This window comes from Macrobrachium nipponense, chromosome 46 (assembly GCF_015104395.2).
Source record: "Macrobrachium nipponense isolate FS-2020 chromosome 46, ASM1510439v2, whole genome shotgun sequence".
Lineage (NCBI taxonomy): Eukaryota > Metazoa > Arthropoda > Malacostraca > Decapoda > Palaemonidae > Macrobrachium > Macrobrachium nipponense.
Genome location: NC_061106.1, coordinates 22,290,220 through 22,317,817, shown reverse-complemented (window position 1 = coordinate 22,317,817; position 27,598 = coordinate 22,290,220). Strand labels below are relative to the sequence as shown.

Here is a 27,598-nt window from a genome sequence, read left to right as displayed (position 1 = left end):
CCGTGAAATGCGTAATTGGGATCTTGGAGAGCATAAGTCATTCTCTCAATCGATCTTAAACCCTTCTCACATCATGCCTCGTCTCCCTGTTCCCTGTACTTAGGCAGTAACTTTGTTTACCGTATCGGATAGGGTACACGACGCAATAACGTATTTTTATTTTGTTTCTCTCCACCAATGAATAAAATCATTTGGAATTTAATGCTTATTTCAATATTTTCATTATTCAGAGTGCATGCCAGCATCGTTCCGGCTAAGAGATTAGCATATATATGTCAAAATTTGTCGATAAAAAGTGCAAAGTCCGATTTCAAGTTCATTTCACTTAGCGTTTTGTCGGTTTTCTCTTTTCGAAACATTAACCAAACAATACATGTGAGTACAGTTTCAATACATCGTAATATTTATTATTATTATTTTCTTTTTTTTATTAAAAGTAATGGCTACTTCAGCAGCGTTACACTTCTAGAGATTCTTCTCTAATTTCCGAATAGCATCTTTTTCCGTGCTACTTAAACAGGCTAGTAGAGCACCTATAGAGACCATGATCAAATACAAGGCCAAAATCAATATTATTATTATTATTATTATTATTATTATTATTATTATTATTATTATTATTATTATTATTTTGCTCTATCACAGTCCTCCAATTCGACTAGGTAGTATTTATAGTGTGGGGTTCCGGGTTGCATCCTGCCTCCTTAGGAGTTCATCACTTTTCTTACTATGTGTGCCGTTTCTAGGATCACACTCTTCTGCATGAGTCCTGGAGCTACTTCAGCCTCTAGTTTTTCTAGATTCCTTTTCAGGGATCTTGGGATCGTGCCTAGTGCTCCTATGATTATGGGGACGATTTCCACTGGCATATCCCATATCCTTCTTATTTCTATTTTCAGATCTTAATACTTATCCATTTTTTCCCTCTCTTTCTCTTCGACTCTGGTGGCCCATGGTATTGCGACATCAATGAGTGATACTTTCTTCTTGACTTTGTCAATCAACGTCACGTCTGGTCTGTTTGTACTTATCACCCTATCCGTTCTGATACCATAGTCCCAGAGGATCTTTGCCTGATCGTTTTCTATCACTCCCTCAGGTTGGTGCTCGTACCACTTATTACTGCAAGGTAGCTGATGTTTCTTGCACAGGCTCTAGTGGAGGGCTTTTGCCACTGAATCATGCCTCTTTTTGTACTGGTTCTGTGCAAGTGCCGGGCATTCGCTTGCTATGTGGTTTATGGTTTCATTTTTCGTATTGCACTTCCTACATATGGGAGAGATGTTATTTCCGTCTATCGTTCTTTGAACATATCTGGTTCTTAGGGCCTGATCTTGTGCCGCTGTTATCATTCCTTCAGTTTCCTTCTTTAGCTCTCCCCTCTGTAGCCATTGCCAAGTGTCATCGCTGGCTAGTTCTTTAGTCTGTCTCATGTATTGTCCGTGCATTGGTTTGTTGTGCCAGTCCTCTGTTCTGTCTGTCATTCTCCTGTCTCTGTATATTTGTGGGTCTTCGTCTACTTTTATTAGTCCTTCTTCCCATGCACTCTTTAGCCACTCGTCTTCACTGGTTTTCAGATATTGCCCCAGTGCTCTGTTCTCGATGTTGACGCAGTCCTCTATACTTAGTAGTCCTCTCCCTCCTTCCTTTCGTGTTATGTATAGTCTGTCCGTATTTGCTCTTGGATGTAGTGCTTTGTGTATTGTCATATGTTTCCTGGTTTTCTGATCTATGCTGCGGAGTTCTGCCTTCGTCCATTCCACTATTCCTGCGCTGTATCTGATTACTGGCAATGCCCATAGTGTTTATGGCTTTTATCATATTTCCGGCGTTTTGAGTTTTGACTTGAGTATCGCCTTGAGTCTCTGCATATATTCTTTCCTGATCGTGTCCTTCATCTCTTGGTGTTTTATATCCCCTCCTTCCATTATTCCCAGGTATTTGTATCCTGTCTCATCTATGTGTTTGATGTTGCTCCCATCTGGTAGCTTTATGCCTTCAGTTCTCGTTACTTTGCCTTTTTGTATGTTGACTAAGGCGCATTTTTCTATTCCAAACTCCATCCTGATGTCCCCAGATACAATCCTTACAGTCTGGATTAGGGTATCTATTTCCTTGATGCTCTTACCATACAGCTTGATGTCGTCCATGAACATCAGATGGTTGATTCTGTTGCCTCTTTTCTTGAGTTGGTACCCGGCATCCATCTTCTGTAGTACTTTTGTCATGGGAATCATTATTATTATTATTATTATTATTATTATTATTATTATTATTGTTATTATTATAGTAACAAGAGCAGTAGACTAACAATAATGCCTTTCTACCAATGCAGCCACCGCCAGTCACTCATCATTCTTCACTGGGAGGGGTGTAATTGTTTGTATGGTGTTTTTACGTTGCATGGAACCTGTGGTTATTCTGTAGCGGGACCAACGGCTTGACGTGACTTCCAAATCACGTCAAGAGTGAACTTCTAACACCAGAAATACACATCTCTGACCCCTCAATGGAATGCCCGAGAATCGAAATCGCGGCCACCGAGGTGGCAGTCAAAGACCATTCCAACCACGCCACTGAGGTCAGAAATCGTCAAGCATTTCACAAGACCATCCTGATCCGATCTACATAATAATCAAACCTCCCTCACCTACATTCGACTGATTTGAAAAATTCCACGCTCCACTCGTTGGACGGGTGGTTTTCGCGCTCGGCTACCAATCCGGTGGTCCTAAGTTCGATTGTCGGCGCGGCCAACGTAAAATTAGAGGAATGTATTTCTGGTGATAGAAATTAATTTCTCGATATAATATGGTTCGGATCCCACAATAAGCTGTAGGTCCCGTTGCTAGGTGACCAATTGGTTCCTAGCCACGTAAAAATATCTAATCCTTCGGGCCAGCCCTAGGAGAGCTGTTCACCAGCTCACTGGTCTGGTAAGACTAAGATATACTTAAACTTAAGTGCTTAAGTTTTGAAACGCAGTCTCTGTCCTTAAATGGCGTGAAATTAAAGACTTACAGTATAGTTTCTCTTTGCATAGTGATAATGCCAAAGCATCGGCAAAAGAGTGTTAGTCTAAATTGCGAGAAACAGCCTCCTTCTCACGTGCTGACAAGTCGATGTTCAAAAGTGTCGTGTATAAGAACGCATAATAATCTTAAGGAATCGTCCGACTGGTTAAATTCTGCGTTATAATTTCTGTGAGGTGCTTATGTGAAAGTGAAAATTGGAATGTAAAATTTAGGCCAATCGCTGGGACCTACTAGGTCATTCACCGTAACAAATAAAGTTGAAACAATTGAATTGCTAAGAGAGAGGGGAAAATGGAGAATACAAACAGAGGTATGGTAAAAGGATTCAAAGGAGTTGCAGTCATGTGGCAATAGGGACGCTACAAAAAACAATTAGTAATGCCTAATACAATTCATCGCCTGAGATGCACTGAACACTAACCTTCCCCACTATGTTGGAGAGTGAAATTCGACACGCGACACATTCCTGAAAGTAGGGGTCGACAAAATTAATCGGCTCGTGAAACCAATGAACACATTAGCATCTTATAACATAAACAAAGCAATGTAATTTTCAGACTAGTGGAAGCGAGTCAGTAGTAAAATAAGGAATTACTAAGGTAGAAAATTATTCATTTTTAATTGTGTCAAGAACACGAATGACAAAAAATCCTTCCAAGATGTAGAAACACTACTTCACACTAAGTTCCGGTCTTAAACTAAAATCTATGTTAACCCTCTTCCACTGGGCCTGTACTTAAACTCATCAAATTGAATCATCTTCCATGACGAAATATCCTTCTTAACAAAATACTACGGTAATATTTTTCCTTCACAGTTTCTTTACAAATCTGCAAATAAATTGTTAATGCTGAAAATGGCCTAACCTTTTCCTATGCCTACTGTACCCAAACTGAAAACATACGCAAGTTTCCCTTTCTTGCACGATAATACTTTTGTGGCGAGCGATACGTGCATACGCGAGATGCATGTTGAAGCTCTCGGCATTGATAAATCACGCAAAATAAGTACAATATTTTTCCTCACTCCCCATAAGAATCTAGACCACCCAGATCAACTCGCAGAACGAGAGGAAAATGTATATTTATTATTCAAAAGGGATTATTCCCCAAAATCTACTGACAGAGTCAGTTTCCTCAGTACTCTACTTTCATCCGGTGTCGTGTATAAATAAATTGGCAAGAGATGTGTCATCAAGGGATATACGTGGCTGAAAGTAAGCATAGGTATCTTAGCCCTTGAAACTGATTTTTCCTCGCTGCTTTTTAACATTGTAAATAGCTCTGTCTTTCTTTTATATAGGGGCCCTTATCTTTAAGATTTTAACGCACTCCTATTTCGACGTTGCTGTCTGTGTATGTAGCGTTTAGTTTTAGGTGATTTGATTTCCAAAGGAGCTATTGTCATATTGCGCTATCACCAAGTACTTCAATGTGGTACTAACATGTACGAGACTCTTGTTCGCAATTATTTATTAGCCCTGAAAATGCAACCTCAGATGTGTCGAGAAAACCTCTTAATGCTCAGGAAGCCTTTCCCTGCTATTTCCTTTGTTTCATATTTGTTCCAACTTCGGCAATTATGTCAAGGGGAAAAAAAGGAAAAAAATAGTCGTGTCATCATGGCGTCTCCATTATCTCTCGAAGGGGAGATCGTTGATTGGTATAATTTAAAAAAATAAAAAAAAAGTCTCCAGTGAACTGGAATCGATACAATGGGAGACAAGCGATGTTAAAAAAAAATACTATTGTCTGGTAAAATTACTCACATTAAACAATTATGGCATGTTGCCTTGAAAATATAATTTTCTTGTTTTCGTGTGTGCCATGAACATGTCTGACTTGTTTTGTTAAGAAACAGAGAAAGTGGATCCCGACTTTATATCCTAAAATCCAGTTGAATATAATACGAGAGGAGGGCTTTTTGGTGGGGAATAACAAAGAACTAGTAAAACACAGATATTTAATTTAATTTAACCCTAGACCTTATCTAACCTATACTAACACACTGAGTTGTTTCCTTACCTGGCCAGAGGATGGACACCCCACATAACCAAACTTAGTAGGATGCCAGATCCTGACCTAGACCTACCATCTGACCTAACTAGCTTACCTAATCAACCACATCCATCTAACGTACAATATCCTAGTGGACCAGATCCTTACCCTTGTGTATGATATTATTTTCGAAATATTCCATAAACTTACCTTAATCTGAATCGACTCTCAGTAAGATTGGCGTCTTCGGACTGGTCGGGAATTTCCCTAGATCTTGAGGGCTGATGGGCATCAGTGAGGACGGTTAACCAGTTGTTCACGGACAAAATTAACTTCAATGGAGGAAGGTGAGAACCTTCCAAGAAGGTACCTTTGAAGTAATCATCCAATTAATTATATCACCTTCCTTTCTGCGTTTTCAACTAATTCTCTTTTCACCATCACTGGACTCTTACTACTTTCTTTACTTCCCGTTCTTGTTGTTTTCTGCTATATTAAAGGGCCCATATGCCGTCCATTATCGTTGCAAGGCTTCTTCGATTGATACACAAGATTCTCATTAAGTGATGATATTCTAACTTTTAGCCGTCGTCCTCTTGTTGGCAAGATGACCAACATGTCAAAGGGGGCTCGTTCGATCCCTGATAAAGTGTATTTTGACATATAACAATCAGCCTGCAGAAGTATCAACCGACTCTCCTTTCAAATATATATGGACATGCCTTATTAGTCACTTACCCAAACTTTGATCGATCGTGTACCCTCACCCGGCTGGCACGTTTCCTACCACGTATTCCTCGACACTGCTAATAGATTGATTGATGTATTAAACTTAGGTTGTCAAGCGAAACACTGATTGATTGATATATGAAATTCAGACTGTCAAGCCAAGTTTGAGGTACAACCCGGCCATGCAGCGCTGAAGATGGGGAGTTGGCGTGTGTGGACAGCATGATAGAGAGGTCCAGAAAATAAAGATTGATGTAAAGGATGAAATGGGAGACAGACCCATATTGCACGATTAAGAAAGGTTAAACAGCAAGACTGGAAAAAAAGGAAGAGGCTATGGGGTATATAAAAGTAAAAGCTAAAACGTTAGTGCAGCCGGGGGTCGAGGAGACGTTACAGATAACATTGAGTCATGCCTACAGTACACCACGTGAGGTGCGCTGACAGCACTAACCCGGTACGGACTCGACACTGCTGAATCTTACCTTGATACTGTATGCTGTCTTCAAATTGAAAGAAGTGCTATACCAATAATTTTAGTATCATAGTAGCATAATAATCGTCGAGTAGCTATAGAGTTCATGTAGTAGTAGTGATGTTAACAGGGGAAAAAATAAACTTGCCTTGTTTTTAAAGAACATGTTCTGTGCTGTTATTTAGTGACCCCAATCAAAAATTGTTTATTTCTCATACTTTATTTGTAATCATTGAAAGCTACAACTCAGCGTCATTAGAGATCAGACTTTTATGGGAAGTATGAAACCTCACCGAAACTTTATTATTATTCCTAAATATGATCTCTAAATGCCTGGTCTTATTCACACAGAAATAAGGAATTCCCGTGTTGACAAAATTCTCATTGTTCCGATTCAAAGTATGGGCTTCGCGGAGCCTACTCAAGTGTGCTTTCGAAATAAACCATGATATTATTAAATCTGAATAAAAAAAAAATTACTTTGAATATTTTAACAGGAACCTAGCTGTTTTCATAAAGAAAAAAAAAAAAAAAAAGTGGCAAAATTTATTCTTCAACAGGTTGTCGGCATAAGGTATCTTAGACAACAATCTTAAATGACTGAATAAATCTATACTTTTTTTTTTTTCAGCTGTCCACCCGCCTGTGGTGTTTTCGCATGGTAACACTGCGTCCCGGGCTTTAAATAGTTACGCTATGTGTAAGTTTTAAGTAAATAAAAGGATATCTGGGTGTACATTTGCAACTGAAAAGTGTTTTAATAAATTACTGTATGCTAATTACACCGTTAATATTCGAAATAGGATATTATTATTGTTGTTGAATGTAAGCTGTATGTAACTATCTAAAGCTCGGGACGCAGTGTTACCATACGCAAACACCACAGGCGGATGGACAGATGGAAAAAAAATAGAGTATAGTATGGCTGATTTTTTTTTTCTTTCTTTTTAAGGGGCCATACCTTAGCGATCTTAAGTGTTTGACATTTTTTTTTTATTTAATCAATCTCGGTGGTACGATCTGTAGCTGATTGTCACTCATTTTCCTCACACTTTCATTTAGACATTTCAACCTTGTTAAATGAATGCAGTCTTTTCACAAAACTTCCGATTACTACAAATAAATATAAGTCGCTAACCTATAGGCTTCATAATTAAATAAAAATAGATCAATAATTATATACAAATCTGAAGAAGCAAAAAAAACTAGCCTGTTTTACTGGACTAGACTTTATTTAAATAAAAAGAACAGAGATAAAGATTTTTTTTAAGAAAAAGCGAAAATCACTCTATTTTGTGCGCTACGATCATCACCTCTGTCTCTTAAGCACCATAACTATGTCTCCATTAGGCATCACATTAGTCAACAATTGCTCATGAGCGCCGGAAGCACCATATGAGCTCCGTCTAAACCTGAAAAAGAGTAAATTGTGATGTTATACGAAAAAAAATAATATTAAGGATATTTATTATACAAGTCCTTTACTATGGTAAACTAATTATTATCAATTTTCAGCATTTAATATGCTAAGCTATGCTAACTCTCCTTCAAACGAATATGTTAATGACAGAGTATCACATCTGTAACGGTATGGATAAATTTCAATGCAAAATTATTCAATTTGGAAGTCTTCATGAGCTGAATTTTGAATAAACTCAAAATAGAATTAATTATCTTAAAGAAAATCATGCAGCAACAACTGCGAAGTTCTTATAATTCAGGACAATACAATAATTATTGACATCTACAATTGAAAATCGTTATACTAGATAAATTAGCGATGAACTAAGTATATATATATCTATATATATATATATATATATATATATATATATAGATATATATATATATATATATATATATATATATATAATATATATATATATATATACATTTCATAACATCAGCCTCCTCAGCTCGAGCTTTCATGGAAAAATCAAATTAAAATTCAAGATGCAGAAACACGATAATGATTAATCATGGTATAGATTACAACTGGAATTACAAAACTATGTGACAACTCTTGAAGAATCCTATACGTTGAAAAATTAACAAAAAACAAGAAAGGCGTTTTATGCAGCAAGTTTAACCATTGACATTAAACCCAAGCTTCCACAATACTCAAGCACGATCAGAAAATGCAAAATAGCTACAAGTAACACAAAACATCACAAAGTAAACACTTTGTATGTACCTTGGTATGTAACGTACCAATTAAGCTATTGTATTTGATAGGTAGGTGTTAGTTTATCTGTCTTCACAAGAAGTTAGGGCATTTTTAAACACTATTTCCACTGTCTTATCACCAGGAATGTCTTCCTGGCGATTTCTACACAAAACACGCAACAGAGGTTGCTATGTTTTGGCCTAGAAAACTACAACCAGATGAGTAGATGTGCTACTGCCAGAGTCAACATGCACTCTTTCAAGATGAAAGGCCTACCTCAGCCCACCTTTCCTTACTACATTTGTATCTACCTAAGCAGACCAAACAAGGCACAGCCGACAAGTTACCCAATCTACAAGTTATGCGCTCAGACAAACGAGTCATTTAATGTTTGCACACAAGCGGCCTGTCTGAAGTGTGGAAGATCACAAAACACATTGTTGAATAAATTGTTCACTGCTTACTGTATAAAAACTTCTACTGCTATATGGGTATTTAAATTTTTTTTAATAAGTTTATAAGAAATACATATATTACTCGTGCGTAAAACCATTGTTTCAGTCATGCTCTTTCATCTGTGGTTGCACTTTGGTGAAGTTTTTTGCTATTGTAACATATTCCCATGAAAATGTAAGTTTCCTATAATTGTCTCCACTTTCCAGCGAGCTGTGTTTCCTTGTTGAAAATAGAGTTGAATATAGAATTTAGGCCAAAGGCCAAGCACTGGGACCTATGAGGGCATTCAGTGCTGAAATGGAAATTGACAGTAAAGGGTTTGAAAGCTGCTACAGGAGGAAAACCTCACAGTTGTGCTATGAATCAAGTTAGGAGAGGGTGGAAAGTCAGAAGGAAGAAAGAAAATATGAAAGGAGGTACAGTAAAAGGAACGAAAGTGGTTGCAGCTAGGGGCCGAAGACACGCTGCAAAGAATCTTAAGTAATGCCTACAGTGTCGCATGAGGTTTTGTAGTCTCACTATGACACCGTTCAGTTTCATTTGCTCGCAAAGAGAATGAAATTGCTTCTAGGCTTTTGATGTCATCCTCCTCCCTTCTCACTAAATGGCAAACTTTCTCACTCTTTTAAGACCTTAGTCAGGTTTCCAGCGAATGGGACCCACAACTCTCTGAAACTTCATTTACTGTGACCTTCCCACTTCACTCCAAACATGTCTATATTGGCAAGGAATTATTTCTTCATTTGGCAGACTTTGTCCTGCTAAATTTTATTGCTGCAATTGTAGGCAACATTTTTATCATTATTATATCATGTTTTTCTCGTAACTCTTCATTGTGGGGCATATGGTTAATGTACGTCTGCCAGGATCGAAGTTCAAGCCATCGGGCACCACCATGGTGACTTTGCTACAAGACCTATCGGGCAATTAGACGGTTTGCCCCTCAAGTGTGCCCGTTAAGAGGGGGGGATCCGCCGATCAGGCCGGGTCGTGTGGACAGGCCTTTAAAAGGGCATTTGTCATCCTCCTGATATTTACACACTACTAGTAAATCAACCTTTTACTGTATGTATATGCAAAATAAAGCAAAGGTTTGTACTAAGTAGAAGTATCTAAAGAAACACGTTCATCTTGCTTGGGACACTACTAAATAATTTGATTTTTCATTAATTTTCTTATTCTAATTTTACACAGATGGTTTCTCTTCAACTAAATCTTTGGTAATTTCCCCATTACCTATACACATTTCATAGTGGTTTGCTTTGTAACTTGAGAATTTTTGCACTAATGTAGTTCATTCTTAAAGGGTTCTCATGTAGTTACTCAATTATTCATCAGTATTGTCCTTAACAGACTCTTTAACAATGTTTTTTTTACACTGAAATCACTCTTCACACTATTTTAAGTACATACTTTAGTTCAAAATCTGCCTATGGTATTTTCCTTGCCAAAAACGGAGTTGAAAATCCTTAAGCAAGACCTGACTTATACTTAATTTCCCTTTTCTTTGCCTGTTCCAGTAGTAATTGGTACTTTCATTATTTGGATTTAATTTGGGGAAGGTTATCTAGTTATCCCTGTATAAAATTTAGCTCTACATATTAGTCAAGGAGTTGAATAAGTAAATTTCTCATATCAAGTGAAAAAAAAAGCTACATATGTATAAGGAATGTATTAGAAAAGAATAAAAATGTCAAAAGCTACAAAGTGAAACTGGACCAATGCAAGGAAGTGAGCAGTACAAGAGTAAGCTACAGAATTGTTTACTTCCAGGGGCCTGTAGGATACGACAGCAAGGGCCTGTAGTACTGCCTAGTGTAATGTGTAATGCCAACGTGCAACGTAGGCAAGACCCCATAGTAGTATAACTACGCAAAAGCTTACCCAATTGTCTATTAACACTTATGGACTTCAGATCAGGCTCTAAATGTTATCATTACTATATATATTCAAAACCAACTTACAAACAATTTAATTCAAGATACGAACAGCCATCTGGAACATAATCATTCTATAAGTTGAGTAGGAACTATTAGTCTTACTGGGGGTAACAATAATACTCAATCACATGGTGTATTCACATTGTCATTAATGGTATCAACTGAATAAACTGTACAAAAGCTCTCTATTGTTTTCCCAAGAGTGCAATTTGTCATTTCTACAACTTGCCACCATACTCAAAGTATCTTCGACATCTATTTTTCAAACTTTTCAATTAATTTAATATGAAGATGACTGTCTGAAATTGGTTAATTTTAAACCAATACTCTGGTAAGGTCATTGTTTGTAAGCAGGAAACAAAATGTGTTACATCCTGTTCTCACTAAAATGGGAGTTCTTTACCTTTGAATAAACAATAATCTGATAATGAGACTGGAGGCGTCTCCATAAAATGGTGAAAAATTTCATACTACAGTAACATACCAAGAAGGCCAACTGTCAAATCAGATAAGGCACACTATGAAAAACTAAGCCCACAAAAATTATGGCGACAGATACCTTGGATCATGATTTAGGGGACAACTTTGTGAACAATCTGCTGACAATATCTGACAATCCCCAAAACAAAAATGTGCCTCTAGCAACACTAGCATTAAAATTATCATGTCTGCGATGGTATGTATTCTATGTATTACCCAGCCAGAAAAAAGCAATGGTAACTGTTTTTCTTGAATATATAAGATTTTCAAGGTTTGCATGGACAGCCATAGAGTTTGTACTGAAATATAAGTTTTAATTTGAGGAACTTTTCAGCTATATTTTATACCTAACAGAAGCTCAGATCAAGAAAGTGACATCACTCAGAAAGGCTGTTATCCTTTACTACTGTTAGATATTAGGTTGGATGTACTGAAATGGACAGTAACAGCATGTGTTGTTATTTTTTGTTACAGTTTCTAAAACCAGATGGGTAAGAATTAACAATGAGGAACAGACTACACACACATCTCCCAAATGGCATCCAAAGTGTACCAGCAATTGATGCCAAAACCACCTGTGTCATTTGCAATAAGATGATTCCACTATCTCTTAATTTCAATGTCCCCATCCTCTTAGACAAAAGGGAACTACAACAGAATGAAGACTTACAGAACTAGGTGTTAGTTACTCAGACAACTAAAAAAAAAGGCACTAGTACTGTCCCAGTAACCACTTGGCAATGCAACAGCTTATTCTGTCTACTACAAAATAAGCAGCTAGTTGCTCATCAACAAGAGAGTGAGACATTATGCAACATGCTGAAAAGTATAGTGAGTTCATCCCTGCCACACTGAGTTGCAACCACAGAACACTATATATCTTTACAATAGACAACTGGACTGGCAAAAGAAGACACTGGATGCGGCAGTTTCAATGCTACAATGATTAATGAAAATCCTGAGCCAACCACTGTCCAAGTTAGATGGGATAACGATGCAAGAGTTTCAAAGTCACCTGGAGACATGATAATGGAACTCTGTATTCCTGAGAGTGCCAGTGTCATTCCCTACTGTCATATCTCTTCTAGTGACATGTAGTGATCTAGATCACTAAGAAGCATTGGCAATATTGTAAGTCTAGAGATACCCTCTGATGGCAGGGTTGAAGACATGTCCCTAATTTGGCCCTAATTTGACATCCTGTAAGACAGTATGAACATTCACAACTATTGGTAAAGGCATATGATGATGCAAGGCTTCTATGGTTCTCTGCTTTCTGTGCAAAACTGTTACCACATTGCAAATGAACAACTTCCACTGATCACCCTCTCCAACAGACTCTGCTCTGGGCCCAGCATATTGCAGAGTACTCCCCTTCATCCATCGCCTAAATGACTGTAATATCACCAGCTTCCTTTCTTCACTGGTAAGAAGACATGGCTGAGATGCAACAAAAAAGTGGAAATATCAGAACTTCAGGAATTTACAGATACAACTGAGTTCTTCAAACTTCACACCAACAGATGTGATCCCATCATGCTAGAGATCTGCTGGTGGTTGCAAACACTTGAAAAGATGAAGACTTCAAAGGGACTGAGCTGGAGAACATAAGAGGTCACAAGTTTTTGAACAAAAGGACTGAGCTGGGGAACATTAGAGGTCACAAGTTTTTGAACAAGTCAACACTGCTAAAACTTGACCTCAAACGAAGATGCACTTGTGTTGCATGTCAAATGACCAGCACTGGTTACACTGCCCAGCAAAACAGTCTACCTATATTGCCCAGCCAGATCTGGAACCATTCACAAATTATGGCTGGTCATTATGGCCAGATCAGATGTCCAACAATATTTCATGAGGCTGTCGGAGAGGCTTCAACAGAAACTGTGCTGCAAGAGAAGCATCCCTTCTTCATTGTTTAACATTGCCAGGGATCAGCGACAACTGTAGTCATGCAAAGTCCTACTACTTTGGATAATGAAGGGAGCGACTCTGACAATGACAGTTAATAGACAAAATATTCTTTTGCATATGATAGTCTTACATCAAGACTTTAAATATCTTACCAATTAAGCTACCAACGTTTTAATCTTGTTGTTTAACATGATGTTTTTCTTTTCTATCAGGCAATATTAGACTGTGTGTGGTATACTGTCACAGTATTATGAGATCTAAAAGTTGTGTACATTGATGTTCTTTTGGCTGCATTAAAGTAGAAAAAAAATTGTGAATTGTTAAAGTACACGTAAAATACTTTATATTGTGTTAGAGTAAGGGTAAAATACCCTTACACAGGGACACGTAAAGCAATTTTCAAGCATATAGAGCATATAGGGAAGCATATAGGGTTACAGTACTTGGTGACTCCCCAAAGCTTTTCAGCAGCTTGTTCAAAGAGTTGTCCTGCTAGAATATGCTCCTAGACATAATTATGCACTGGCAAACCTTTTACAGAATGCCACATGTACATTTAAAAAATTTGATTTGGCCCCTTGGGTAACATTGACATAAAAACAAAGAAACACAGGGCATAAATTAATAACTAATACAACAATTAAAATAATCCCATGCATGGCAAACCTCAATAATCACACATTAATGAAAAGAATAAAGATTGAATGAAGATTATCTACCTTGGCAATAAAATATAGCATGAGCAAGATTTGAACTTTAGACCTATGTAACACAAAGGACATTAGCAAAATTTTAATATTTAATCCACATTCTTTCATTGAAAAAACAAAGCAGGCAACTGCCTACACGCCAAACACACTTAACACAACAGTGCATGAAAAAATCCATCCAAAAAGTCTTCAACTAGTTCAAGACATCAAGACAACTAAGACAAAGCACAAGGGTAATATTTAAGCTCTGTTAGCTCCAAAGACAGTTTAACCAGACCACAAACCATAATTAGAAGTTTACAGTCCCCTTAAGAGCACAACACAACTGCCTAAAAAAAATATGCTCAAGCCAAATAGATATAAGGCCACATACGTCCTTTAAATTTGCTGTTCAATATAAACAGATCAAAGTTTTATCTAGTTTAGTTCCACATTCTAAAAGCTTTTACATTTATTCCTAATAAATATATTAATTTCTGCTCACTTTATGACCTTACACTTTTAAAGATTATCACTTACGAGTTACAAGTTATCTCCCTACATTACCCTCCAAGAAACTCCCATCAACATCATAATTTATTACCAAAAAATTAACAGAAGACAGTTTCAGTTATTATGCATCAACTAATAAAGTTCTAGTTTATACCTTATCTGGTAAATTGATTAATCCACATATTTAAGCACTACACTTGAGGACTAAATTATGAAGGAGAAAATAGTTGCTCTGTACCATGAAAAAATATATTGACTAAATAAAGAAAACCTATTTATCAATTCTTTAAATAAGTATCTTCACATTTTTATTCGGTAAAAATACAGGCACTAGCCCAAAAGATTTCCAACTTAAAAACTGAAATTTCATCTTATTCCACTTTAAAATTTAATTTTTGGATAATCAGAAAATAAGATTGACAAAATTCCCTTATCTGATTTCTTACCAAGACTGATGCTTGCTGCTGTTTGAATTCTGGCCATACACAAAATGTTTAAATGCAAATGTAAAACTACATTTTCTACATACAGGGACTACATCATGTAGGATATAAATCAAATATCTATGGGTGAAATAAGTGTGCTTAATTCACTGATGAAACAAAATCACAAGATGTGATGCTTTCTTATGAAAAGTGCATTAATCCAACAGGTTTGGTACTTTTCTGACAGTACATTGTCATCTGGGCTAGTACCAAATAAAGATTCCCATGAAAACACGGAGAATCTTAAGCCATTATCTCCTCTTCTACCTGTAACCAACAGGACCAGTCTTACTAGGATCTTTGTTGACTGAGACTATGAACTTTCCATGTTTCAGACTAACACAATACTATACAGTAACTAATCTACACAACCAAGAGCCACTGCCAGAAGCATCTGGGATGCCTGAATGATATATACAATTACAACTGACTCAAACAGCTCAGCTAATTTTATATCCATACAGAAGTCATTAACAGTGGGCTACACCCAATCACACATGGCACAAAAATTCCTCACTAACAAACCTGCATTCAAAAATACACAGCACGAAAGTGTGGCTCAAACGCCATATCTGAAAACAGAGTAAACAAAGACCCCTCACTATTCACTCTCATTGAAACCATCTAAATGAAGTGGATTTGAGCAGATCAGTCAGGGCTTTCCCCCTTGGAGTTTCATGGGGTCAGCCTTACATGTGGTGGAAATTTTGGTACAGTGGTCTGGTTAAGCTGATCTATCAATCATACCTAATGGTCTGGTTAAGCTACCTCAAGATCAGTCAATCAATCTATAACTAATAAAAACTAATCAAATATTTCCAACATTACATGTTACACATGTTCAAATTCTACATCTTTAACTCCTTGATCTGTACTTTAGCTCTACATTTTTTCTAACATTAAAAATTTATCTTGTTATTCTGATAATGGATTCCATGAAACTTAAGTATATTTAATAAAAAATAAATAAGAATTACCTAAGAAAGAATAACTTTTTGAAATAATATTCAGTACATCCAACTATTTCACTTCCTAGTCCATCAACCAGCCCAGAGGTCTGGATGAAATAATCCTTTACAATATAATAATTTCATAGTCTATTCCAAAAATTTGGGAAAAATGAAAAATCAAAGATCTGGATTTTTCTTATAGTTAAAAAGGTCACATGTGAAATAATGTTCCATTATTCAGCATCAGCATGTTGCCATACAAATACAATGTAATTATTTGGTTATGTAACGGTTGACATAATGCATAATCTAGTAAAACAATCACATCACATAGCAATTAATTACAAGATGAAGTATGCAACTATCCATTGAAGCAGAAACCAGTATACTGTATAGTAATATGAGCATCACAAATAAACAAATAAGTAGGAATGGCAGCTGTTTAAAAAGCCCTGAGATAAGCATATACCCCATAGCTTGGTCTTGGCTTGGAAATAAAATATTATCATTATACCCAAATCAAACAGATTTTAATTTTGATTTGAAGGAGAACATGAATACTTATTCAAGAAAAAATATATATATACGTAAATATATATACTACTGACCTGTTAAAATACAGTATATCATGAAACAAAATTCAATGAAGCACAGACACTCCCCACAATGAGCAGGACAGGAAAACTTCTAAAACTATATTATTTACAAAATCAATTTCTCAAGACAAAATTTCCAGATACAACGCCCATGAACAGTATTAAGATACAAGGCATGCTTAAAATGACTAAATAAACAAATAATTAGAGAATAAAACTAATATTATAAAAATATGTCATTCTTCACACCTCAATACATTATTAATTTATATCAACAACTGTCATGACAGGAAATACAAAGACAATGTCAGCAAACTGTAAGGTAAAAGGGCTTGGATAAGCTCTCAATGTGTACCAGCATTAGGAAACAGAAGCAATAATGGAAGAATACACAAGTCCTTTGTGATTTAGTGGAATAATAAAGGTTAGAAATGACACTTTTTCTTTCATAAAACAAAATATATTGAATACATTAATCGACTCTAAATAACGCCACATAATCCTTTTTTGTACAAAATCTCAGGACCATTGCAATTTAAAAATTATCCCAGCAAGCCACACAAAAAATTAATACAATTTGCCAATAGATTTTAGGTATAAGTCTTACTGCAGTTTTTGTTCTTGTTTTTTCATCTGGCCCTTCTTTGTTTGATGTTTTCATTTCCTTTTACAACTTTGCTTACAATTATCTCTTTTGGCTTGAAGTTTTTTTGCCTGTTGCTGTTGTATACCCCAGTTCAAATATTTAAAATTTTATTTCCATATGGTCATAGTTTTACTTACAGTTCCGAGTTTTTTAATATTTTATTTTACTCTGAATCTTCATTACTGTACAATGAGATTTCCTGCACTCTCATTGGTTGCTTCCCTTTCTTTAGTTTTTCTCTCCTACTTCCCTAATACTGTACTGTAAGCATACTGCAGTATACTGACACTGTTGCAAAGAAGGCTAACATGGCTCATAGAAATGGAAATACTGTTCGCCTGTTTGCATATATAAGCACTATAAATATCCAATTTAAGGTGGGGAGTGTCAGTGATATCAGTATAATAAAAGTAATCTATAAGACAATCTTCTACAATTTGACTGGCAAAACACTGTTTAAGCTAATAGAATAAAAGAAAAAAAAAAGGAATGTGCAAACATAAAATATGTATTACTCTAAATGGATCGAACAGTTCTAAAAATTAAAATAAATCATGATCTGTAAATACATCCTTTCATCTTATGCTTAATGCCTATTAGTGTGGTTTGGAGGACTGCTTCTACAATCAAAATCTCATGTTATACTTGCAAGAAACAATTTTGGAACTGTTACAAGGAGCAGTTTTAACAATTACAGAGCTGATGCAATTGGTGCAGCAAATATGAGAGAATAATGGTAGTGTACATTCTCAATCAGAGAAGTTTCATTTACAAAATACGCAATTTATACACGTACTAAAAGTACACTCCACATAAGTTTACTCAGCTGAGTTGTTTCTATTTATCAAGTCCATTACATATGCTTCCTTGTACGTACTTTTAGTTACTAAATCTAATGTTGCTAAATTTAAAAGGGGAGGTTCACTAATTTTTACTTATACAGATTCTTTCTGGGAGGACTTGTGATCCAATCTAAGCTTTTTATTGGCGAGTCTGATGCTGAGCCATATATTTGATTTCCAGTCTCAAATAGACATGGCACTCTTGCTGTGTACAGGAAATTGGGGTTGATCTGTCAGTTCCTCAAATTCTATGTAACTTTATCAGGTTTAATGCTTTTAGCTTCTATGTATGCAATCTTAATTGATACAAAGACATAAAAAAATGGAAAGGCAACAGGCACTTTCCCATAATCATCCACCAACTTTATCACTTTCCCATAATCATCCACCAACTTTATCACTTTCCCATAATCATCCACCAACTTTATGAGTCAAATAAAGAATGGTAAGATGTAAGGGGTAAGGCAACTTCCCCTAGCACCTAGGAAATACTCACCAATAAGAATAACTCTCACTTTTTGTTGTTTACTGAAGCACTCTAATGGACCATTCCTTCCTGGCATTTCACATAAGTAAAAAAGTTTGTACAATCTATAAATACACAGGAGATACGAATAAGACATAATTCACACTGAACCGACATAACATTTGAGTTACTGTTAGTATTCTGACAAGCATATTCAGCACAATCTTGTATTCTGACGAACATATTCAGCATAATCTTAAATAAGAAAAATTAACTCACCCCAGCATCATTATTCTACGACATCAACACAGTATTACAAAAGGACAACAAAAAAGTGAATAAACGCCCAAGACATAAAACTACTGGAAAATCAATATAGCAAACTTCCAGCAAGCTTATCAAGATGTTCTTTTTCACAATACAAAAATGAAAATGTTTTTAATTTTCAAATATCAAAATTGTTGAAAGCATCACCTCTACAAAGATTCTCCTTCAAAACTTTGACTAGTACTAGATAGAAAGAAAAATTATCAATATTCATAAAACCCAATAAAAACATAATACTAACATGAAATTTGATACACTGTATTCCAGATAATTTCATGTCTTACAAAAAATCATATAAATTCACTCAGGACAATAAACCTACTCAGGGTCAGATCTAATAAATTAAAATAAGAAAAAATGGCAACACAGGGGCTAACCCCTCAAGAATCAATGGACCTACAAGAGTTGTGAGAGTTTAGGCACTTGATAATATTCTATCATATTATTTACATCATTTATTCATCTACATCTGTATTTCCCTACGATAAAAATTTTAATTTCTTCATAACTGATTATTATAAATACGGTTGAAACTGTCTAAATGCTAGACTGTAAAAGAAGCAAAATAAAGATAAAATGTTTAAATATATTTTAGGAACCAGACAAAGACAGCTGAGAGCCTTTAAAATTCTGCGAAAGAAGTTAAGAAGCAATCAAAAAAAAATTCTAAAAGAAATAAGAAAAACCCCAAATGCAAATTTTATTTATTCCAAATTCCAATTTGTATGTTGAAATGCTTGTATACTGGTCCAAATATTTCCAAAAGGAATAATGGAATTTTAATTAATTTGTCCCACAATAAAGATTTTTACCCATTTCCACCTTTTGTACCCACTTTGATACAATATCATAAGTGCAAGCACAATCTATAGTTTAATGATAACCATACTCAACAAAATAAATAAAAGAATAATTCACTTCACAACAAAATTCAATATATAAGATGAACAAAATCATGTCACATCGGTGATACACAGCTGACTTGAGATACAGGGAGGGAGTGTTTATGCTATGGAGGAGAGTTGAAGAGACAGTAAAAATATTACCGTACATATGTAAAATGACAACGTTTCAATCAATTTGTATTTTTCATAGTTAACAAACCTGAGGTCTTAACCACAGGATAATCTTCTATCAATGAATTTCACAATAAATTTAGCAATGACACAATATAAAAACAATCAAATGAAATACAGTAACATTGAAAAATCTAGTCTTTCGTTGAGTGAGACAATCGAGAAGAGACGGAGGGGATGAAGTGGGGTTATTGGGTGGGTGATGGAGGTCTGCTTCCCACTGACTTCCCAGCTGGGACCAGGCTACAATGATTTTTCTCTTTCACAACATTTTGCCTATTTCTTTCACTTGCACTCAATTCACCAGAATCACTTCTTTTTGTACAGTAAAATATTGACACTGCTTTTTACAATTTTTTAGCACTGTAAAAGTAACTCATCCCCTAATTATGAAACACACAGGGCAACGTTCACCTTCTGCATGCCTTGGATTGTTTGCTTTAATAACTTCCTTGCAAAAAGTTATTTGATATCTTTCCTTTTCTTACTTACATTTTTTACGTATTACCTATTTGCTTGCAAAATCCTCATGTTTATTGGATTACAATTTTAAATTCTGTCATTTGTCTACAATATGTTAAAATGCTCTCGTGAGGGATTCTGTTCACATCTTCCAGACGCTGATCTCTCTCTCTCTCTCTCTCTCTCTCTCTCTCTCTCTCTCTCTCTCTCTCTCTCTCTCTTTGCCTACCGCAACCTTTTCAATTTCCTCAAGGGGATACTTTCTCTCCTCCCTAATTTCAAGCCAGCTGTACACCATTTAGGAAACATTATAAGAAAATTTTACTTCATATAGTGAAAATACAAATAACGAATCATTCGTACGCCGAGGAACCACTGTACCTAAAAATAAACAGAAGTGTGAATGTCACAGTCTCCAAAAAAAAGAGAAAATCAAAACTATACTATCGCTATCTTAAAAATACTCTTAGAAATGGACAAGGCAATATTGAGAATCTCTTCTTCACTTTCAGTGTAAAAAGGAACTGTTAACTGGACTATACCAATGTAATATGCAAAAGTGGTAAACTAAACCAAGTCATGACCATGCAGCTGACACAGTTATGCAGGGAAAGGATCGCAAGACATATACATAGATATGGCCTTTAAAATCTAGGACAACTGGTTTTTCTGTGCAGACTGCCTTATGGATAATTATTTTCTTCTCTTTATAATATCAATGATATCTGTCAATCTTAAGATGTAGTGTATCTTAAAAATATATTTCAATTCAGTCTTTTTCATAATTTCTTACAAAAATAAGACCCAGTATAAATTCTAAAAATAACATGCTGTGTTTCACTATGTACTGTATTTGTTATACCTATGTATAATAAAGAAAAGAATTACCCTACTCTTAAAACTTGATATACTACAAAATCTTCACAATTACCTGAGCTTATCCTTGTTAAAGCATCTTAAGATATAAAAAAAAAGGCTTCATCAACCTATCAACCAAATAATTATAGAAAAGTACATTATGTAATATTAAGAAATCTTCCTGCACTCTTTCTACCTACAATATTAACTTCCATTTCAAATCAGGTAATTTAGTCCAATAAACTCTGCATATCCAGCAACTACAGCATGAAACCTTCAAATGCTAAACTAATGGAAGTACTTAGTTTTATGTCTATAAAAATAATTTTTCATAAAGACTGATTTGGCAATAGACGAAATAACACAAACAAACCGTCACGGATTCTGAACGGAATGTTACAACTTTCCATCACGATGATGACTAAAGCATTTCAGTCGAAATATATATGATGTGCCATATCTTTTTCCTTCGCTTTCTAGATAGCGTCTTCAACTCACCTACAGATAAGATACCCTTATGAAATTCAAATCCTCGAGATTCAATACATTGTGCAATCTAACATTTATTATTAAGCAAATAAAAATTAACTTTTGCTGATTAAACTATCACAAACAAGATCCTTTTCCTTTAGTTTTCACCTACATTAAAAGATCAAAAGTATCAACACTTAAAAGAGGTATTTATGCATCACTTTCTTTCAAATAGTACAGTGTTCCCCCGTATTCGCGGGGGATGTGTACCAGACACCCCTGCGAATAGTTAAAACCCGCGAATAGTTAAAACCACCAATAAAAATACTTATAACTGCCTATCTTGAAAGTTCAGATGCCAAATGTATACCTTTAATAACATCCTACTTCAAATATACCTAAAATTACTAACCTATTACTGCATTAATCTTTGAGGTTATATATTAATATAATTTTAAAGTCATCTTAAACATTTTACCATTAAAAATATATACCTACAGCAAATAACAGAGAGAGAGAGAGAGAGAGAGAGACCAATGAATGGCAACATCATATATTTGACCCTCAAGAGTGAAATTATGAATTATTTCTGAGACAGAGAGGAATAATAATGGGGAGAGAGAGAGAGAGAGAAGAGAGAGGAGAGAGGAGGAGAGAGACGAGAGAGCGAGAGTGAGAGAGAGAGAGAGAATAACTCCTAGACTCCGCTTCCTCCCCTCCACCAATTCGAATATCAAACTCATTTACTCCCCCGCCCATGTTCCTCCAAGTGGATAAAAAGACTGGGAATTGCTATTTTTAATTAATCTTATTAATATTTGAAAATTAGTTATAAGGTAAATCATTTATTTACACTACAAAACAAATAAACATACGTGAGAGAGAGAGAGAGAGAGAGAGAGAATGTTATTGTTACTGTTTAATCTCATTAAACGTAATATTATTTGTAAACTAGTACTGTATATTATTATTTTACCATAAAATGTAGTAATGTCCTTAAAGATATACTTATACATACACTTCCAGCCCAAACAGAGGGCGAGAGTTACCACTAGCGCATGCTAGTATCTCGTGTGGAGAGAGAGAGAGAGAGAGAGAGAGAGAGAGAGGAGAGAGAGAGAGAGAGGAGAGAGCGAGAGAGCGAGAGAGAGAGAGAGAGAGAGAGAGAGAGAGGGTTGTCCTTATTTAAAAGTGAAATAGATAGATTATTGTACTTCTTTAAAATACTATCACGTGAATTTTGAGATTAGTTATATTATTATTATTATTATTATGCAAAAATATTAATAAACATACACATGTACCATAGAAATTATCTCATATCAGCAAAAGAGAAAGAGAGAGAGAATTTCAACGATCCGTAGATGGCAACACTGGATTTGACAGTTGGAACCCAGCCAACCAAGCTGGCTACGTAACAAGACACGGGGTTAAATGCATTTTTTTTTTATTCTTACATAATTCTTTTTATTTATAAACTAAAATCTTGCTAAATCACTTTAGTATTTTCTGTAATGAATTTATATTATTGCTGTTTACATTAATATTGATATTTGAAAATTAGTAAATCATCATCCAAAAAACATACATCGCTTTGAGAGAGAGAGAGAGAGAGAGAGATTATCGTAGTATTTGTAAAATACTTTCACATATGATTTTTGTAATTACAGTTATTATTATTATTATTATTATTATTATTTGAAAATATTAATAAACATATTACGCATATATGTACCATAAAAATCTCTCATCTCAGTAAAAGAGAGAGAGAGAGAGAGAGAGAGAGAGGAGAGAGAGACGAGAGAGAGAGAGAGAGAGAGAGAGGAGAGAGAGAGAGAGAGAGGGGGGGTGGAAATTTCATGAGCATATGATGGCAGCAACAAATCAGCTCCTTCCCCTCCGGTCACTTAACTTGATACGTATATCTGAGTTTTAGTACCTGGAGTTAGAGAAAGAATCTGACTGGGATTTCCTTCATTCTTCCATAATTTTTTAAATTTATAAGCTAAAATCTTACTAATTCACTATGGTATTTTCTTTAATGAATTGATATTATTGCTGTATAAATTAATATTAATATTTGAAAATAGTAAATCATTTATTTATCATACAAAAAAACATACATCTTTGTAGTAGAGAGAGAGAGAGAGAGAGAGAGAGAGAGAGAGAGAGAGAGAGAGAGCGAGAGAGAGAGAGAGAGAGAGAGAGATGAGAGAGAGAATTATTATTTTTATTATGGGATATCATTTAAACTTATTAAACTTACTAATACAGTATTAATCAAAATTAATATTTGAAAATTAGTAAATCATTTTTGTATCATAAAAATGTATTTAGTCATGAAAATAAACATCAAAATACACTAATTAGTGATTATTTTCATCGGAAAATTCCGCAAATGGGCGAGTCCATCCGCAATTTCTAAATAGGTTCCAAAGAAAAATCCGCGAATGTGTGAGTCCGCAAATCTGGAGAACGCGAATACGGGGGGAACACTGTATACTCTCTCCTGATTATGTGTTATTCTATATAAGCTGTACTGATTCCAAGTACCTGACTCCACTTACAAAAGGCCTTAAATATTTGTAAAGGACTTCAAGTACATACCTGAAAAGTATTTCTTATATAAAACACTTACTTAGATTCCTAACCATCAAACTCACCTACGTACTCAGCTTTGAAAAGTAAAATAAAGACCTCAGGTGTGAAAGGCTAACAACTGCTAATTTTTCCTAAAACTTGTGCATTACACAAAAATAAAACTGTTTTCATTAATTTCAATAATGACAAAACAACCAACAAGGACAGAAGCTTTTTCCCCTCTACATAAAGCTTCAAGCAAAAACTTCTATGTTTAATACCATCGAGCTCTCTGTAGTGCTATCTGGTCCATGAGAGATCGAGCTTGATGGGTTACGTACATCTGAAAATAACATGGAAAAAATAAATCCTCAAAACACTTACATAAAGTTCCAATTTTTTCTTAATTCAAGTAGTAGTTTAATCAGGGAAATAGAATGGGTATTTTCAAATACTACTACAATTAAAATGGTACTATACTGTATAATGTACAGTTTTATAAACAGCTTGAGAACCATATATAACCAATATTTTCAAAATAATATATGAGTATTTATGCATAAGCAATTAAAATTAAAAAAAAACTACCTGAAACAAGGTTATTCCGAAAATTATTCCTGCTGCCCAGTAAAGATTGGACTCCAGACTATTTATGACCGCTGTAACACACCCTGTTGTGTATATTACGTTACCAATTTGATGTTTCTGAAAAGAAAAAAATACAAACTAAACAAGAAAAATATAGCACTGAAATACCATACTAAACAAAGGGCTTATGCATAAGTCCTGTAACTTCTACTGCCATCTTCATGAGCCTCACTCAAGATTCTACCAACACATAGAGAGGTCTACAACTTGTTTTTCGTATCCATCTCTTACAAAAATAAAGATCTTTTACTGATATTTTGGCCCTTACACATATGAATTCCAAGAAGGAAAGAACGTCTATATCATAAATAAAAACGATTCTTTGACAATACAAGAATTGTTAAGATAAGGAATTCTTTGGTTGTCCTACTGGCACATTACTCATTAGCTAAGGTATCCCTGACTGCCAAAGATCCAATGCCGTCTAATATCCAGCTTGAAAATCTTCCGTCAGATATACGAAATGCCTATTTTCCTCTGGTCTTGCTTGAGCCTATTAAGAAATATGTAAATTTTATTCCTTAACAATCTTACTGTAATCTAGGTTCTTGCAAATTAGTGGACATAAAAACTAGAGTATTTCAAAAGTTCAGCATCAGAAATGGCATTCATATTCCTTTACAATTCCTTACAATCAACTGCAATATTTCTATATTTCTCACTAAAACTTATACTCTAGAATCATAAACGTGGTTCAACTTCTAATACAGTGGTTCTTGGATACTGATGATAATGTGATGTGCCTAATTCAATTATACTAAAAAGTTTACAAATTTCATCATTGTACTGGCCAATTTTCACAATGAGTATACGTATAGGCAGTTACAATACTGTAATTGCTTTTGATATTTTTTACACCAAAAAGTCATTAATTTCATATCCCATTGTGAGGACTGAAGGTACCACAGCACTCAACTGCCTCTATAACATACGTACGTGTGTGTGTGTGTGTGTGTGTGTGTGTGTGTGTGTGTGTGTGTGTGTGTGTGTGTGTGTGTGTGTGTGTGTGGTGTGTGTGTGTGTGTGTTTGGGGTTGTTTTTTGGTTTCCCTCAGGGGGTTTTTCAACATACCGAAATCACTATTGACAATTAAATTAAGTTTTTGTGCTAATAAGCAAGGTCATTCATGCTCCTGTCTTTTAAACAAATAAATAGTCGTAGCTCGTTAGAAAGTGCAGCATAATAAATCTAAAACTAAGTGAAGACTGACTGACGAATATCTGCAAAATAACATCCCGTATTTCTTCTAGAATTAACAATCTGGTGAAGAATATTAAAATACAACCATCTCATTAATAAAATAACAAGGATAAGTAGTTTTGCACTTTTATTTAACTGTACATATATCATTTCTTAAAAAAATATATTTATAGTGTTAATTACAGAGGGAGTTTGGGGTGATACTTGATGCACATATATTTATAATAAAATTATCACTTTGAGGATGCATAATATGGCCATTGCTTGCCTAATTTTGCTCATGCTTTATAATCATTATTTGCTTTTAAGAATTTACATAATTTCATTTCAAAGTATTATTTTCCCATTTTTGACTTATTGCTCTTATTATTTAATTTTCGAAGTAACAAGAAAATTCAAGATATAACACTGACAGGCAGTTAACCTTTGCTTAAAACATGGCCTTTCAAGCTGCTTGTTAATAAGTATATTATAAGTACTTCTCATCTATTCTGCAAACATTCTGTATGATGAGGCATTTTGCTCATCAAGGGGGAGATGATTTTCCATGCTAGGTTGGGAAGCAAAAAATTTTTTGGTCCTTATTGCCTCACCTTAACAACACTTCTCTTAAGTGAACATTTCCTGTTCAGTGGATGGCTATGGTAAAATACTGAAAAACTTCATTCATTTTAATTTCTGACTGGCACAAATAACTCATTTATTATTACCAGTAACAAATAATAAAATTTGGTTGACAACCCATATACTACTATGCTGGTATTTTGGTATCTTAGCTTTTTCAGGTCACAAGAGGCCACCTAGCCAGTGAGTGAATTGTTCACCAATATCCCTAGAAAAACCCAAGCAGAGGTGCACATTAGGACCATCAATTGCAGGAAGTTACCAATCTTGATGCGTGAACTGTAACTCTAAATATCATTGGGCTCCATAATGAAAACTCAGCAAAACTTAATTACACTAAAGGAAGGAAAAGGAAAACAAAAGAGAACTACTAAAAAAAGGAGACAATACTCATGAGAACCACTTAAAAAAGGAGAAAATACTATACAGAATACAAAATGAAAAGGATGAAAAGCACAAAAGCTAGAACCCAGTGTAGTTCAAGAGAGGAATGCAGGCTGCAAAAGTGTGGTGGTTCTTTTCACTTTTGCAAGTCATTGAAACTAGTTTTTGTCAAAAAGGAATAAGGTCAATTATGACAAATAGGCTTTGTATAACAATCTATAGTATAAAGAATGAACATGAATATTATATCAAAAATCAAATACATATACATATTAAGAATAATTCTTATAATTACATACCTTTGTTTCATTCCTTATTCCATATCCACACATGATGTCATAATTCATCTGAAAATCATAAATTAAACTCTATTATCTGAAAAAGTCAACTGTAAAATAAAAATACAAAAGTTTACATTCAAATACTGACTTCACACTAAAATTATCATCTATCAAAATCTCACACAGATGGTAGTATTTGGTTACTGTACAGTACAGTTAAATGTTTAAGAAATAAGAATCATTCAAAATTCTTAAACTCACTTGAATAGTATACAGTACTATATTGTAAGCAGTATACTACTTTCAC

At 34.9% G+C, this 27,598-nt stretch overlaps 1 protein-coding gene across 3 annotated transcripts in view; it reads right to left on the bottom strand.

Annotated features, from left to right (window-relative positions):
• Window positions 1–7,432: 7,432 nt before the first annotated feature.
• LOC135214809 (tetraspanin-33-like) overlaps window positions 7,433–27,598 on the bottom strand; it is a 34,922-nt gene continuing 14,756 nt past the window's right edge. Inside the window, exons 5-9 of one of the 3 annotated variants that reach the window (XR_010314474.1) lie at window positions 27,310–27,357; window positions 24,743–24,859; window positions 24,436–24,497; window positions 18,411–20,626; window positions 7,507–7,648 (exon numbers count right to left, since the gene is read on the bottom strand). Coding sequence is in view for 2 of the 3 variants with exons in the window: in XM_064249182.1 (XP_064105252.1) it covers window positions 7,546–7,648; window positions 24,436–24,497; window positions 24,743–24,859; window positions 27,310–27,357 (330 nt within the window). In the remaining variant the exon portion in view is untranslated. Of the gene's footprint in view, window positions 7,649–11,751; window positions 20,627–24,435; window positions 24,498–24,742; window positions 24,860–27,309; window positions 27,358–27,598 lie in introns of those variants that run through there. The other 2 variants (XM_064249182.1, XM_064249183.1) reach the window with 2 other exon arrangements.